Genomic DNA, 15526 nt, shown 5'->3' with positions numbered 1-15526 from the left:
AATTCCACCAAAGGTGAATTTTTGTTATTCCACCTCGTGTTCATATTGAACCTGTTCGTGGTGTTGGGAGCGTGGACTCCCTAAGACCCACCGCCTCGTGCCCCTCTTGGTGTTGCCAGGGGCGCTTGCTCCAGAGCCGTTTCCTCTGGGACTATGGGGATAAGAATAGGGCAGGAAGGGAAAGGTGACTTTTCTGCTTCGTGCCCTCCCACTCTGGTTCCTAGAGGATGCTGTCTACTTGGACAGTGAGCCCCAGAGGCAGGAGTATGTCATGAATGATTATGGCTTCATCTACCAAGGCAGCAAGAACTGGATCCGCCCGTGTCCCTGGAACTACGGACAGGTGAGTCTCAGCCCTGCTTATGGCCCATCCCGGCCCTGAGCTTGTGGGGAGAGGGAGCAAGGCGCACGTGAGGTTCACCTAGAACTGCTGACCAACGCTCACTAAATGGCACGAGGAAGATGTATGTTGTGAGCCCAGGTTGCCCAAGGAGCAGCCACAGGGAGTGGGAGGGTCTGTCCTTTGCTGATCATGTCTGATTTGGAGAACAGGAGCTAAGGGAAAGGGCAGTTAAAGGCCCCTTACCCAGGAATTCTACTGAGCATGAGAGTGAGGACGGAGGGCATGATAAGCACCACGTCAGTGATGATGGCATTTGGGTTCATTAAACTGTTTTTCCTTTGGGGTCCCATTTTCCACTCTCTCACTTCATCCTCACAACCCCTGGTGACTGACCCTAGCATCAATTCTGTCACACCAAGGACAACTTGCCCTTGAATGTTTCAGCCAGAAGCAGGACTGATGAACAGCAATGCATCTCCCTCCCCGTGGCTACTGTCTCTCTATTTATGTGTCTTTTTGATGAGATATCTTTTTAATTATGAAAGCTAATACATGACTGTTTAAAAAGCTTTGCAAAGAGACATTACAAAAATGGATACATGAAGGTCATCCCAAGCACTGTCACCAGCTTGGTGTATGTTCCTCTACATTTTGTTTTCTACACACATTCTAAAATGCTACTTTATATGTAAAAATAACATCATATTAATTGCAATGCTCTGCACCTTCAGCCTTTCTAAAAGCCTGCCTCTCTTTTCAAATTCAGCCTGCAGCAGGGGCTTCAGGAAGTCCAGCGCCAGGCAAGGAAGAGGGCTCTCGAGGCTGAGCCCCACGCCAAGAGCACTGTGGGAGGGAGGGATCAGCTCTCGGCCACTCGGAAGGCTGTCAGCTGGGAAACCCTGGGGATCCTCATGGAGCCTTGTCTCAGCTTGATATGAATTTCTCCCCTGGACCTGCCCAAATAGAACTCCAACACATGTGTCCTTCCAGCCCCAGCCTGGGCCCAGGGTTGGCTATAGCCAAGACGAGAGATAGCGGTCCCAACTGGCCCCAACTCACACCCCCGGTCCTCACTCAACATGGGCAGATTGGGCATCATGGAGAGACCTGGACAGGAGTTGGCTGCCCTCTGTGAGAAACAGAAGTGAGGGGTTGCTGCTCTCTCAGCCCTGGGTCCCTCTGTTTCTGTCTTTCTTTTTTTGTTGTTGTCTTGTTTTTGTTTTTGAGACATCATCTTGCTCTGTCACCCAGGCTGGAGGTCAGTGGCGACATCATAGGTCGTTGCAGCCTTGACCTCCTGGACTCAAGTGATTCTCCTACCTCAGCCTCCTGAGTAGCTGGGACTAAAGGCATGCCCCACTACGCCTGGCTAATATTTTTAGTTTTTGCAGAGACGAGGTCTCACTATATTGCCCAGGCTGGTCTCAAACTCCCGGGCTCAAGTGATCCTCCCGTCTCGGCCTCCCAAAGTGTTGGGATTACAGGTGTGTGCCATCGCACCCGGCCTATTTCTGTCTTTCTTCTTCATTAAGTGTATATTGGTTGCCTGCTCAGTGTCAGGCAGGGTGCTAAGTGCTAGATATATGAAAATGAATACAACATTGTCCCTGATCTTACAGTGTAACGGGGACTCAGACACATAAACAGGTCGCTTATCACACAGTGGAATATATAAAGACTGAGAGATAGGGGCACAGTGTTCTGAGAGCCAAGGGAAGAGCTCTTGGTTGGGCATGGGAGTATCATGGACTCTTCCTGGGAGCGGAGATGTTTGAACTGAGGTAGCCAAGTGAAGGATGGTGGGAAAAACATCCCAGACAGAGGGAAGGCATGAGCAAAGACATGAGGGTGGGAAACGGTTCGGCCCAGTGCAGGAATTTGGTGTTGCTGAAGAAATAATGGTGGGGATGGAGGGGGTGGGGACGGCGATTATTGAGACCTGAGGCTGGAGAAATAGGTTGGGGCCAGGTCTGGGAGGAACTTATGTGCCTACTGAAGGAGGTCAGAGCTTTGATTCTCTAAGCTGTAGGGGGCCTTTGAAAATTGTAAAACAGAAAAGCGAGCTGATCAGACTATCCTCTGGGGAAGATTGATCAGAGAAGCCTCCTAATTCTGCGTGTTGCCCAGTGTTGCACGGGAGTGAATGCATTCTTTTACACGCGTTCTACAAGGAGGTACAGAGTTCCTGTAATGTGCTGCGCACCGTGCCAGGCCTAAGGTCCAGAGCTGTGAAGGGAACTGGACTGGAACAGTGCCGAGACTCAGGCAGGAAAAGACAGACTTGACTATATCACATAGCCGAGTCTCATGAGGAGAGGGGACATACCCAGGGCTGTGGAGCTAAAGCAGGCTCAGGCTCAGGGAAGGCCTCAAACAGAGTGGCATTCACACCAAGTCTGAAGGACCAGGAGGAGCCAGCCTACCTTGGGTGGGAAATTCCCTAACTCACATGTAATTAGTCAGCCTAGAGCCCCAGTGAATCACGGGTGCCATGGCAGGTTGGCACCCTCACTTCAGCAGCAGCTGCCAATGCTAAGCTGGGTCAGCAGGTGAGTGTGGAAGCAGGGGGATTTGGTTTTGGTAAGAACGCCCCCTGGGGCTCTAGGAGTGTGGGGATTGAGAGGAGTGGAGGAGCCTTTTCAATCGGTCAGACTTACTGGGGAAAACCCCAGAAAAACCCAGGAGTAGCAACAGTCATCTGGAGTGAAGAGGAGGGATTTGGTGTGCAGGGCATACACGCCAGCTGAATTGTGACCCTAGAGCTTTGAAACCCCACACCTGAATGGGAGGAGATTCATGGCTGTTCTGTTTGACACAGTTACCTTCCAAGGAGTTTATATTCCACTGGGGTTGAGGGGGGAAGTCATTACTTTTTACATATTCCCACGTGACAAGCATGGGTGCCTTCCCTCTCGGCTTCTCCCCCTGAAGTTTGAAGAGAAAATCATAGACATCTGCCTGAAGCTGCTGGACAAGAGCCTGCACTTCCAGACTGACCCAGCCACAGACTGTGCCCTGCGGGGAAGCCCCGTCTACGTCAGCAGAGTGGTGTGTGCCATGGTGAGGTCCCTGGTGTGCCCGGGGAGGGGGGAAGCTGTGCAGCGGGAGCCCTGCCCACCCACAGTTGTCCCCTGCAGTGGGTGAAAGAGGGATCCTCTGGCAAAGCCATCTTGGATGAGACTGACGCCAGAATGTGGGTGACAACTTTTCTCAACCGAGCTCTGAAATAGCTGGGTGTAGGTCCTCACCTCTATGAATTCCAAATTACCTGTTTTGAGAAAGGGTGAGTGTAGTTCTGGTTTGCGAAACGGTCTTCTTGTTTCTAAATTTCCTCTTTTCTGAAGTGTTTTTTAAAGGTCTCACAGGTAGGCTCCAGCTTTGCAGGGGATGGGAGGACACGGGTAAGGGGTGGATAGGAACATAATAATAAACTAATTCACAGTGGAGCAAAAGTCAGAAGAGTCAACACCCATCCTTAGTCCTCCCCAGCAAGTCTGTAAGTCCGCAGCAAAATGCTGTTAAAGTGTCTCCTCTGTTTCTCAGGCCCATGGCTCTTCCAAGGCAGACTACACATGACGTGTTGAGGAAATGGATGCTTCTAACACATCTCTATATGGCTTTTCTTCAGATCAACAGCAATGATGACAATGGGGTGCTCAATGGAAACTGGAGTGAGAATTACACAGATGGCGCCAACCCTGCGGAGTGGACGGGCAGCGTGGCCATCCTGAAGCAGTGGTATGCCACAGGCTGCCAGCCTGTGCGCTATGGGCAGTGCTGGGTCTTTGCTGCTGTCATGTGCACAGGTAGGAGGTAGAAAGGACCCCATGAAAAGGTCAGAGGTATAGCAGCTCATGTATGAGCCTTCTGAACCATTCCTATCCCAGTCCCACACGGTTCACACCAAGGGACATTTCCCCCTCTGAAATGTGTCAGCCAGGCACGGTGGCTCACACCTGTAATCCCAGCACTTTGGGAGCCTGAGGCAGGTGGATCCCAAGGTCAGAAGTTCAAGACCAGCCTGGCCAAGATGGTGAAACCCCATCTCTACTAAAAATACAAGAATTAGCAGGGCACGGTGGCAGGCACCTGTAATCCCAGCTACTCGGGAGGCTGAGGCAGGAGAATTGCTTGAACCCAGGGGGCGGAGGTTGCAATGAGCCAAGATCATGCCACTGCACTGCAGCCTGGGTGACAAGAGTGAGACTCCCTATCAAAAAATAAATAAACAAAATAAAAAATAAAATGTCTCATCACGGACCTCAGACTGCACATGTCTGGGCTTATGTCAGACCATGGTTCTGAAGTGACAGTCACACGTCCCAGGATGCCTGACACCCTTGCTTCTTCTGAGCTTAGGCGACCTACCAGCATATTCCTAAGAGCCTGGCTGGGAACGGTCTAGGTTCAAGACAGAAATGAGATGAGAGGCTAAGTAATTGGGAAACTACAAACTGATTGGTGTCCTTTCTGAGCACAGAGAATGGGCTCAATGAAGATGTGTACATGGAAGGGAAACATGAGTCAGGGCTGTGGTGTGGGCCATGGGGCCAGAGCAAGATGGCAGCCCAAGCAATGACCTTGAATTTGGAGTTGTTGAGGGCCTGATAGCCTTACTCCGGCCAGAGGGTTAGGGGAAGGGAGAAAATGTGAGGTCAGCTTTTCAGATAAGGAATGGATACTACATTAGTAGAGGAAAAACTGAAAAATACATACGGGGAAAAGACAGCAAATGGAAGTTGGTTTGTGGGTGACAAGAGGAGGAGATAAGGAGGAAATCATGAGGTGGGTGATACTTGGAAATGAGTCACACACTGGAGGTGAAAGGAGGAGGCCTTCTGCCTCACCCAGGGCCAAGTGCTTGCTCCGGGTCCTCACCCTTGCCCTGCCCCACACCCAGGCCAGCTCTTGGCCTCTTGGCTTGTGCATCCTGATTAGGGTGGCAATCAGAAGGTTATTTGTTGAGTTAAGCTGGGGAGAGACGCCAAGCAAGGTTTTCGCTCACAGGACTCTTTAGGGGGATCCAGGAGTGCCAGATCTGCCCATAACTTGGTGTTTATTGGGGGCTCAGGCCTTCCGGGTGGAATTTCGTGTGTGACAAGGTTTAATGCATTTCGTGTGGTTGTATGTACTGGGCTCATCTCTGGGCTGTTGGAAGAATGCAACTTCCCTGAAGGAAGCTCAGAGAGCCCCAGGCATCTGTCCAAGGGCACGAGGAGGCGTTGCCACTGAGAGAGAGTGACTTTGCACAGTTGATAAGAATGATCAGTAAGTCCCAAGCTTACTCCTCTGCAGCTGCAGAGCCAGCTCTTGAGTTGATTGAGTTGAGTTGGATGAGTTGAGTGCCCAGGTGTAAGAAACAAGGAATTCCACAGCTTTGAAACTCCAAGTCATGAAGATTTTGGTGAAGTGAGAGGTCTGAGTCCTTCAGGAAGCAGGCACAAGACTGACAGGTAGAGACTAGATCTTGTATAAGATAGAGAGGGAACCTTCCAGTGTGTGGAAAAGCCTAGCATCTAATGGGCCAGGTATGTGTGTGTAGAAGGAGTGAGCCAGGTTTGGTCGGGTGTGGTTGTCTGGAACTGCTTGATGAGAGAAGTGGAGCCAGTGAATGGAGATTATGCAATGACAGTAGACCAATTAACATGTTTGTGAGAATCATGGCCCTTTAGTGGCCTGGAAAACAAAGGGTTGGTCAAAGTAGGTCAAACGTGGCCCGGTCACCTGTAGCTCAATCAGCACCAACCTTCCCCAAAAGAGTTACCATGTTATATATGAATAAATACAGCAGTTTGAAAAACTCATTCCTTCATCCAGCAATACTTATTGAGTCCTTATTCTACACCAGGGACTCACTGTGTTCCAAGAGCTCTTGGATATAAGATGGGTAAGACCCAGCTTCTGTCTTCAACTGAAGTTAAAATTAAAGATTTAGTCAAACTCCTTAACCTCAAACAGTTCCCAAAGCATGTTTTTTGAAAATATATATGTTATTATTTCATAGCCACAGTAACTAATGTTTACTGGGGACTTCCTTTGTGTCAGCAGACACTGTGCTAAAACCCTGATGGCCTAGGGTAGCAGAGAAGCATGTGGACTCTGGAGGCAAGATGCATGAGGTTGCATACCAGCACTACCATTAATTGGCTGAGTAACCTTGGTCAAGTCATTTAACTTGTGCCTCGGTTTCCTCAGATGTACGGTGGGGAAAGTAATGGTACCTACCTCATAGGATTATTGAAGGGATTGAGTGACTTCATACTGGAGAGTGCTTAGAATAGTGCCTGGCTATAGTGAGTGCTCAGGAAGCATCAGTTAGGGTCATCTTGTCTGATCACCTAAATGACCTTATGAGATGGGACCTACCATCTCCATTTTTCAGAAGAGGAGATTGAGTGGCGGAGTCGGTCTCATACCCGAGTCTGGCTGGCTCTTCAAGCCATGTGCTAACCATCAGGCCTTACCACCTCATGAGCATTGCTAGCAGCTGCCATTAATCCAGCACTAAGTCCCGCAGGAACACACTGGGCACTTCTGCTTTTACTAATCCTGACCTCCACCTGCAAAGTCAATATCATTATAGCCGTTTCACAGATGAGGAAGCAGGCTTAAAGAGACCTGGGGACTCTGGTCTGACTCAGATGTGCATCTCCCCTCTACGGCCCTGCCTCCCCGGGTGGCCTTTCTACGTGTTGACACATTGACTTCAACTTCCCATAGAAAAACCACAAAAGGAGGCTTTGTATGCATCAAAGATGAGGTTATAATTTTTGGGGATGTGCTGTGTCCTTGGCATCCATTTAGTTGCCTGTTACTTGAGAATTTTAGAGAACTCCCTGGTCTACCCTTCCTGTACCCAGGGCCGGGCACCCTAGAGCTCTAGGCTCTCAGGCTCTTCCCGTTCTGGCCGTTCACTCTCTGACAAGGTTAGAACCCTCAGCCCTTGGCTGAGGTCTGGGAAGTAGCCTGCATGCCTTGCACGATAGCAAGAGAACAGAGGGAACAGTGATGTTTTGTTACCTGAAAACTCCCCAAAAACCAGGTGTGAAAAAGCCACCTAGTGTATAATTTCATACGTATGAAATGTCCAGAGCAGGCAAATTCATAGAGATAGAAAGTAGAGTGTGGTTGCTTAGGGCTGGGAGGAGGGGATAGTTGGGAGTGACTGCTAATGTAATGAGGTTTCCTTCTGAGGTGAAAATGTTTTGGAGTTAGACAGTAGAGATTGTTGCACAACCTGTGACTATATTACAAACCACTGAACTGTACACTTTACAAGGGTGAATTTTACGGCATGCAAATTATATCTCAAGAAAGTTGTTTGAGAAGAAGCCAGGCATCCTGGGATATGCCTGGTCTATTCTCGCCCATAACTGCGTGGGTTTGGAAGTGGGGTAGGGGAGAGCAATGACTTGGGCTGAGGGTTGGGAGGTACTAATGTATGACTGTAAGCGGATGTACAGCACCATCCCTCTTCTGTAAAATAGGGTCCAAGGTCCCAGGGGCTGTAAGGGGAAGGGGAGGTGGGAAAGGGTGTGGGAGATGGGAGGCTGCCTGGTTGGGACTGTGACTGGGCCCTCCTCTTAAACTAAAGCAACCCAACTTGCATGTCTTTGATATATCAAATCCTCACTTATGATAGGCTTGCATATAGGGTCCTCTGCTTAATGCTTTTTTGAAAACCCCTGAGCTAGATATTATCTAAGATTTTTCTAACTCAATTATGTAGGGGCCTTTATAAAGTATCTCATCTTCATTTCAACACAGTAACCCTTGTTCTTATTGTTTTTACCCTTACATCTTAAAGAAAGAACCGCAGCCAAGGCCCTGGTGCATTATTTTACCGCAACCTTTTCTTAGATCCCAGTTCAAACTCTTTTGTGCAATGCCCTGGACTAAACACAAACCTGCCTTATTTTCCATTGATTTCCATTGACATAAGATAGCATGGAATGTTCCCTCGTAAGGTTGTTGACTAATACATGGAGACTAGATAGAAAGATGTCTGGCACATAGTTTTATCTAAATGTTAGCTATTATAATTAGTCTGGTACTGTTTTAATCTCTGCCTCTTGGGCTCCAGGGGTTTGGCGGGGTCTTATTCAAAAGTTGTTTCAGCCTGGCACGGTGGCTCACGCCTGTAATCCCAGCCCTTTGGGAGGCCGAAGTGGGCGGATCGCAAGGTCAGGAGATCGAGACCAACTTGGCTAACACGGTGAAACCCTGTCTCTACTAAAAATACAAAAAATTAGCCAGGCGTGGTGGCGGGCGCCTGTAGTCCCAGCTACTCGGGAGGCTGAGGCAGGAGAATGGCGTGAACCCGGGAGGCGGAGCTTGTAGTGAGCCAAGATCACACCACTGTACTCTAGCCTGGGCGACAGAGCCAGACTCTGTCTCAAAAATAAAAATAAAAATAAATAAATAAGTTGTTTCTAGCTATCCCTGAAACTTCAGTTCCCCTCTCTCCTACTTTTTTCCCCTTTTATTTCCTTTCTTCCTTGGAACGTTTAGAGTTAACTATATTCCTCATTTCATGGCACTTACCATAATTGGTCTGCTCAGGCCCCTCTTTGTAAAAGGCCCTTCTTATTAAAATTAATTAATTAATTTCCCCCTTTTTTCTCATAGCCCACTTCTATTCGCCTCTCTGCATGATAGGGAAACATTTTCATGTGTTTAATATGTAGCACTGTAGTTGGATGTGTTTTCACAAAAAAACATATTATTATCTTTGTGCAGTATTTTATTCAGTATGGTGCTGGTTTCATGTATTGTATTTGTCTTTTATATACATATGTATATAGTTTTACTTTTATTTATTTTTTCAGGCCAGTGTGTATTTTTTATCTGACTGAGTCTTTTTTTTTACCTCCCATTTCTCTTCTCATTATGTTCTTGTTTTTCTATAACTCCTCTCGAGCACTTTGAGCATATTTATAATATATAAAATAGCTCTTTGAGGTCCTTGTCTCCTTTTTTTTGAGATCAGCTTTTTAAACAATAATTTCAACTTTAATTTTAGATTCAGGGGGCACCTGTGCAGGTTTGTTATGTGGGTATATTACATGATGCTGAGGTTTGGAGTATGAATAATTCATCACTTTGTGCTAATTTCATGATCTCTGGCATTTCTGAATCTGGTTCTATTGATTAATTTTTTTTACAGGCTATATGGGTCATATTTTCCTGTTTCTTTGCATGCTTACCCATTTTTTATTGTGTTATGCTGTTAAGAACTGAATTTTGTTTTATTCCTTTAAAGGACTTTGTGTGGTACAGCAATAATAAATTCCTTGCAGATTAATTTGAGCCTTTGAAGGTTTTTTTGCTTTTTGTTTTTTGTTTTTTGTTTTTGAGACAGAGTCTCTCTGTTGTCGCCCAGGCTGGAGTGCAGTGGTGCACTCTCGGCTCACTGCAAACTCCGACTCCCGGGTTCAAGCTATTCTCCTGCCTCAGCCTCCTGAGTAGCTGGGACTACAGATGCCCATCACCATGCCTAGCTAATTTTTGTACTTTTAGTTGAGGCAGGGTTTCGCCATGTTGACCAGGCTGGTCTCGAACTCCTTGAGGTTTGCTTTTAAGCTTTGTCTTAATGGCTCCAGAGCAGTCTTTACCCTAAGCTTAATTTAGCCCCACTACTAAGTCATGCCTCTTCTGAAGACTCTTATCAAATGCCCAATGTATTATGTGGCCTCTCCGCTCTATTGCTTTATCTGGCCTCCTGGAATTTCATCCCCATGCTTGCACAGATCACCACTCAGCCAAAGACTTGAAAGACCCCTCTGCAGAGCTCTGGAATACTCTCTCTGTTCAGCTCTCTCCCCTGCATACACTCCACCCTGCAAATTTCAGCCCTCTAGGCTTCCCGCAATTGTGATCTCATCTCGTTAACTCGATAAGACTGCTGAGTTCTTTTTGGGCTTCCCGTGCCTGTGTGGTGGCCTGGACGCTGCTCTGGAAAGTCCCTCAATTGCGATTTGTCTATTATTGTTCTCATGATCATACTAGAAGTATGTATTTTGAGAAGGAAGACAACAAAAGTAGTGCTTCCTGTTCACATAATATCAGGGGTACCTGCCGTCGATACGACTTATCACGGTTGACATTGACCTTGATGCCTGGCTGAGATGGTTCAGTCTTTGCCAGCATGAAGTGGTGGGGGCAAGGCTACAGTTTGTGTCTGTACAGTCAGTTTGTCCAAACCAGGATCTAATGAGGAACCAAACATCGCACCTGGTTGCAATGTCCTCTGTGTCTCCTTTAATATCAAAGAGATACTTTAATTCAATATGTGACTTGGTTGAAGACACTGAGGCAGTTGTCCTGCGCAACTCTACCTTTCAGACTTACCTGAGGGCTTCACTGTGTTGTTGGTCGTCTTATGCCTCTGTTCTTTGTATTTTGCAACTGGAAGTTAGATACAAAATATTCATATTAAACATTTGGACTAGAGGCCTTTTAAAGCAGTCTTCTGATTGTCCATCCCCGCATAAGCAGCTGACATTTTTGTCTTCTCTCTACTGGTCCAGGAGACTGACTTGTGTGAGGATGGAGGGAGTGATTGTACTGCTCACTGTGAAGGGGACTTTTTTGCCATTTAAGACCCTCCCCCCGCCACACACACCCAGATAACCCTTACAAATGTGCCACAGAGCCACAGAGCAGGTCTCACAACTCCATGGTAACTGCCCACTGCCACCTTCTGCGCTGCCATTTTCAGCTAATACATGACCCAGGTCCTACATGCTGCGCTTTGCTCCTTCAAGGTTGATATCCTTGTTTCCATGTCCTATTTCTCTGCAAACAGTGCTCATTTGTACTTCTTGAGTAACAGGTTATTGCACTTTGATGACTAGAGTTCAGTTCTTAATTGCCCCCAACCCCTTATCAAAAAATAATTTTGGTAGGGCCTTGTCTTAGTGCAGGCTAGAAGACCGGAGATTATCGTGGAAAACAGATGGTATACCTTTGCATACTTAAGGTACTGTTAAGGAAACAAATAAGATTTCATTTCCTTCCCATTACAGGTGAGAGAGAGAACAGTTCAAATATGATCTAGTGATAGCAAATCTGAAAGACCAAAGCAATATGATCATCTTGGTTATAAGGGACGATTAAAGGCATGGGATAAAGAGCAGAAAGTGATATATTTATCATTTGGAAGCTTAATGCATTCAGGGAGAAACTAAAAGGTGATAAAAGTCATCACATTTACACTCAATTACTTGGGCTCTATGAGCTTAAGTTTTGGCCACATTTCTCAATAAAAGCCATGGGATTGTGGCAGTAAAGCTAACTGAATGCATTTCAATAAACTGAACTCTAACTTTCCACTGAATTTTTCTTGTAAAATTAGGGCCACATGTCCACATGGGAGCAAAAAGAACTTTACAGCCAATCCTGAAACATACTAGATATTTTATTTTATTTTAGACAGGATCTCACTCTGTCACCCGGGCTGGAGCACCCAGGCTGCAGTGCAGTGGTGCCATTATGGCTCACTGCAGCCTCAACTTCCTGAGCTCAAGCAATCCTCCTGCCTCAGCCTCCTGAGTAGCTGGGACCACAGCGCCATCATACCCAGCTATTTTTTTTATTTTTATAGAGGTGAGGTCTCACTACGTTGCCCAGGCTGGTCTCGAACTCCTGGGCTCAAGCGATCCTCCCTCTTTGGCCTCTCCAAGTGCTGGGATTACCAGCCTAAGCCACTGTGCCTGGCCCCATCCTCATCATTTTAATACACCATTAGGACATGGTCCACTACCAGTCAAGTGGAGTTATCTTCCCTGAAGGCAGGAATGTCTTTCATTTTTGTATCCTCTTCATCTAATTGACTACCTGGTCTCATCACTTATCACTGAATGACTACTAAATGGCTGAATGAAGAAATGTAATTGCTGATGCTGAGAATGCAGAGTGATATACCTTGATAACTCTGTGGCCCCTTCCCAACTCTGAGATCTCATTCACCTTTGCCCACTTGTCACTGCATCAGTGCATGTGCATGTAGTGTATGCATGTCCATAAGCACAGATTCCCCACGTGGGTTTCTCTTTTACGAGGGACTCGGACTCAGAGCCCTCAAAATCATCAGTGACAGGTCACCTAAATCTCACGTCAAGCTGTGAGTCATCAGGACTGAGAGTCTGCAGGAACAGGTTAAAGGTGCCTTACTTTAACAGGAATATAATGAGCACCTACCCTGTGCCCAGCCTTGTACTAGGAATGTAGAAATGCAAGAAAAGTCTTATATGAGCTCAACTCTAGGGGGATGTGTAATTTGGCAGACAAGATAAGACAGACACATTAAATTACAGACAGCCAAATCCAGTGCTGAAATGTGTGACACAGGTGATCAGGGTTATGTGAGGGCACGAGAAGGGATGAGTGTGGTGTGGAGTCATTGGTGAAAACTTCACAGAGGAAGGTGCATTGAGACTGAGGTGTGGCTGGGATGTCCAGTGGCGTTGCAGTGTTGTGGCCTGCAGTTAAAAGCATGAGAGGCTTTGAGATCAGAGAAACGTGGGTTTATGTCCTGCCCTGGCTTTTCTCTTTCTGCCATGTGACCTTACCTCTCTAAGCTCCAGGTGTCTCATCTTTAAAGTTGGGATAATCATATGGGCATGAAGAGAACTAAGGGAGATAATCCCCGCGCCGTGCTTGGCACCATTTCTGGTACCTATGATGATGATGCCCTTGACTAGAAAGGCTGGAAGGGAGTAAGTTCAGTGAGGGATGTGTTCAGTGACAGCAAGGTCTCCAGACAGGCTCAAGATTCAAATTCAAGAGTCCTGGGCACACAAGTGGGAGAGAAAGCCATAGTCGGGATGAGCTCTTTGTAGGAGGACAGAACCAGAAGGACAGAGGGAATAAGGCCCCTGGAAACATGCGTGTGCACGGCTTCTGCTGCACAGATCTGAGTGCTTTGAAGCTGATGCCTTCGCTTCACCCCCTATGTAAGAAACCATTCTTGCCCCTCTGTAACTTCATTCTGTTCTACTGTGACAATCTGCTCCCCATCCAAGTCCTCTCACAGGCCATGATAAGCAAAGGGTGAGACTGGATCAGTGCAAATCCATCACCACTCAAAGCTTATGCTCTACGGACAGTTGAGCTTGGTACCCAAAGCATCACACGGCCATTAGGATAGTGGTGTGTTGAACTCACAAATCACCAGAACAGGCAAAAGATTCACAAGACACCATCCATCCATCCATCCATCCATCCATCCAGCAAAGATGCAGCAAGATGCAAAATGGGCCTTGCCCTGTATTATTAATAGCTGAGTAATGAGAAAGATGAATAACACACAATCCCTGCCCTTAGGAAGACAGACTTGTAAACAGTTCATCACAAGCCTCGTACTCTGGTCTCAGAGAACTTCAAAGTGCTTCAGGATCGGTTGCTTGTGTTAGGGTAGGACAGTGCTCATCAAGTCATGTTTAGCAGGAGTTGACACCACTACTGACCCTTCAGGTGGCCACTCATGAACTCGTCCATCCGGGTGAAGGGCAGGGGGAGGCTTGCTCCCTGCTCTGCCTCCCTGCCCTCCTCCTTGGCACATTTTCTTGTTACTGTGAGCATCATCCACCCTCCTGACTGTACTTTTAGCATAAATGTGCCTCTGCAATGCTGCTCTCTTGTCTCCCTGCTGTCTCAGGGTCCTTCAGTGACAGCTTTTCAACCTTCAGCCTCACCTCTGCAGCCGTCCTGTGTCACCTCCACCTACAACCCACTTAGTCAGCTCTACCCACTGCCTGCCCTAGTTCTTCAGCCCTGTTCAGACCTGCCACGCAAGCTCAAGGCTCCCTTTGGGCTTCTCCCCTCCCTTTTCTGGTCCCATCCAGAGGCCTGTCGCCACCCTGGCCTAGAGAGGCTGTGTGTCAAAGTGCAGAATAAGAAGAGGGTGAGCTAAAATCTGTATGCAATTAAATGTTTAAACTAAAAATTGTAAGTTTTTATGAAATGACAGTAGTGTGTGTGAAGAACCCTTAGAAATAACCATATTTTTGACTCGGTCATTTTACCCCTTAGAATATGTCCCAGAGGAAGGGAGATGTTGATCTACAAAGGTATTTATCACAGTATTTACAACAGGGGGAAAACTGAAAACCAACTAAATGTTTCAAAGTAATCACCACTAAAATCTTGCTTTGGGCAAATATTTGATAATAGAGGAAAATGCTTGGGATATAAAATTAGGTGGAAACACTAAGATGCTGAACTGCATGCATACTACTGAGAGCTGGACTCGGTATTGACTGCAAGCTTAGCAGTGAAACCAGGATGTTAGTGGTAGCTCTGCCTCTTCTTAGCTGTGTGACCTTGGTCAAGGTAGCAAGCTTTCTTAGCCTCTGATTCTCTGTCTTCAAAATGGAGATAATAATAGTAGCGGTCATACAGCATTGTCTTGAGGATAATGTGTGTGAAGCATTTAGCACTATGCCCAGCTGGTAGATACTATTATTGTCATTATTAAATTGAGTGGGCTGTCATTGCTGGACATGAAGGGACAGGGATCCCCACAGCATTTCATGGTGGGATTTTCTTGTACTTAAAAGAGCACAGAGGCCAGACGCAATGGCTCACGCCTGTAATCCCAGCACTTTGGGAGGCCAAGGCAGGCAGATAACTTGAGGTCAGGAGTTCGAGACCAGCCTGGCCAACATGGTGAAACCCCATCTCTACTAAAAATCCAAAAAAAAAAAATTAGCCGGGCGTGGTGGTGTGCGCCTGTAATCCCAGCTACTCAGGGAGCCGAGGCAGGAGAATCACTTGAACCCGGGAGGCGGAGGTTGCAGTGAGCCGAGATTCCCTGGGGAACTAGGGCTGGAGTGTGATTTTTTTACTTCAAAAAAAAAAAAAAGCACAGAATGGAAATACCGCAGAGGATAAAGAAAGGGAGTTGGCTGGCAAACAGAATGCATGGCCCCCAGGAATAAAGACAGCACTCTGCCTTCTTTCAATAATGTCTCTACGAGGTGGAAACTCTCACTTTTCTAAGCTCTTGTTACGTGGTTTTCTTTCCTTGTTGGCTTGATCTGTGATGCTTTCCTAGAGAGGCTTCCAAGATCATACACCCAGGAAAAATCATACAGAATGTTTTGCTTGAGAATCTGATAGTCTCGAGCAATCATCCTAATCACAGAAAGGAATAGAATTCCAGCTGTAGCTTGAAGATGG

At 46.9% G+C, this 15526-nt stretch overlaps 1 protein-coding gene across 2 annotated transcripts in view; it reads left to right on the top strand.

Moving 5' to 3' along the window:
• Positions 1-15526, top strand: part of TGM5 (transglutaminase 5) — a 34852-nt gene that overhangs the window by 10495 nt on the left and 8831 nt on the right. For both annotated transcript variants that reach the window (XM_025390481.1, XM_025390480.1), the window contains 3 exons: positions 225-343; positions 3275-3403; positions 3972-4149. In XM_025390481.1, the coding sequence (XP_025246266.1) occupies positions 225-343; positions 3275-3403; positions 3972-4149 (426 nt within the window). The remainder of the gene's footprint in view (positions 1-224; positions 344-3274; positions 3404-3971; positions 4150-15526) is intronic.

This window comes from Theropithecus gelada, chromosome 7a (assembly GCF_003255815.1).
Source record: "Theropithecus gelada isolate Dixy chromosome 7a, Tgel_1.0, whole genome shotgun sequence".
Taxonomy (NCBI): Eukaryota; Metazoa; Chordata; class Mammalia; order Primates; family Cercopithecidae; genus Theropithecus; species Theropithecus gelada.
Note: the sequence above shows the minus strand (reverse complement) of the source record. Positions and strands in the feature narration are given on the sequence as shown.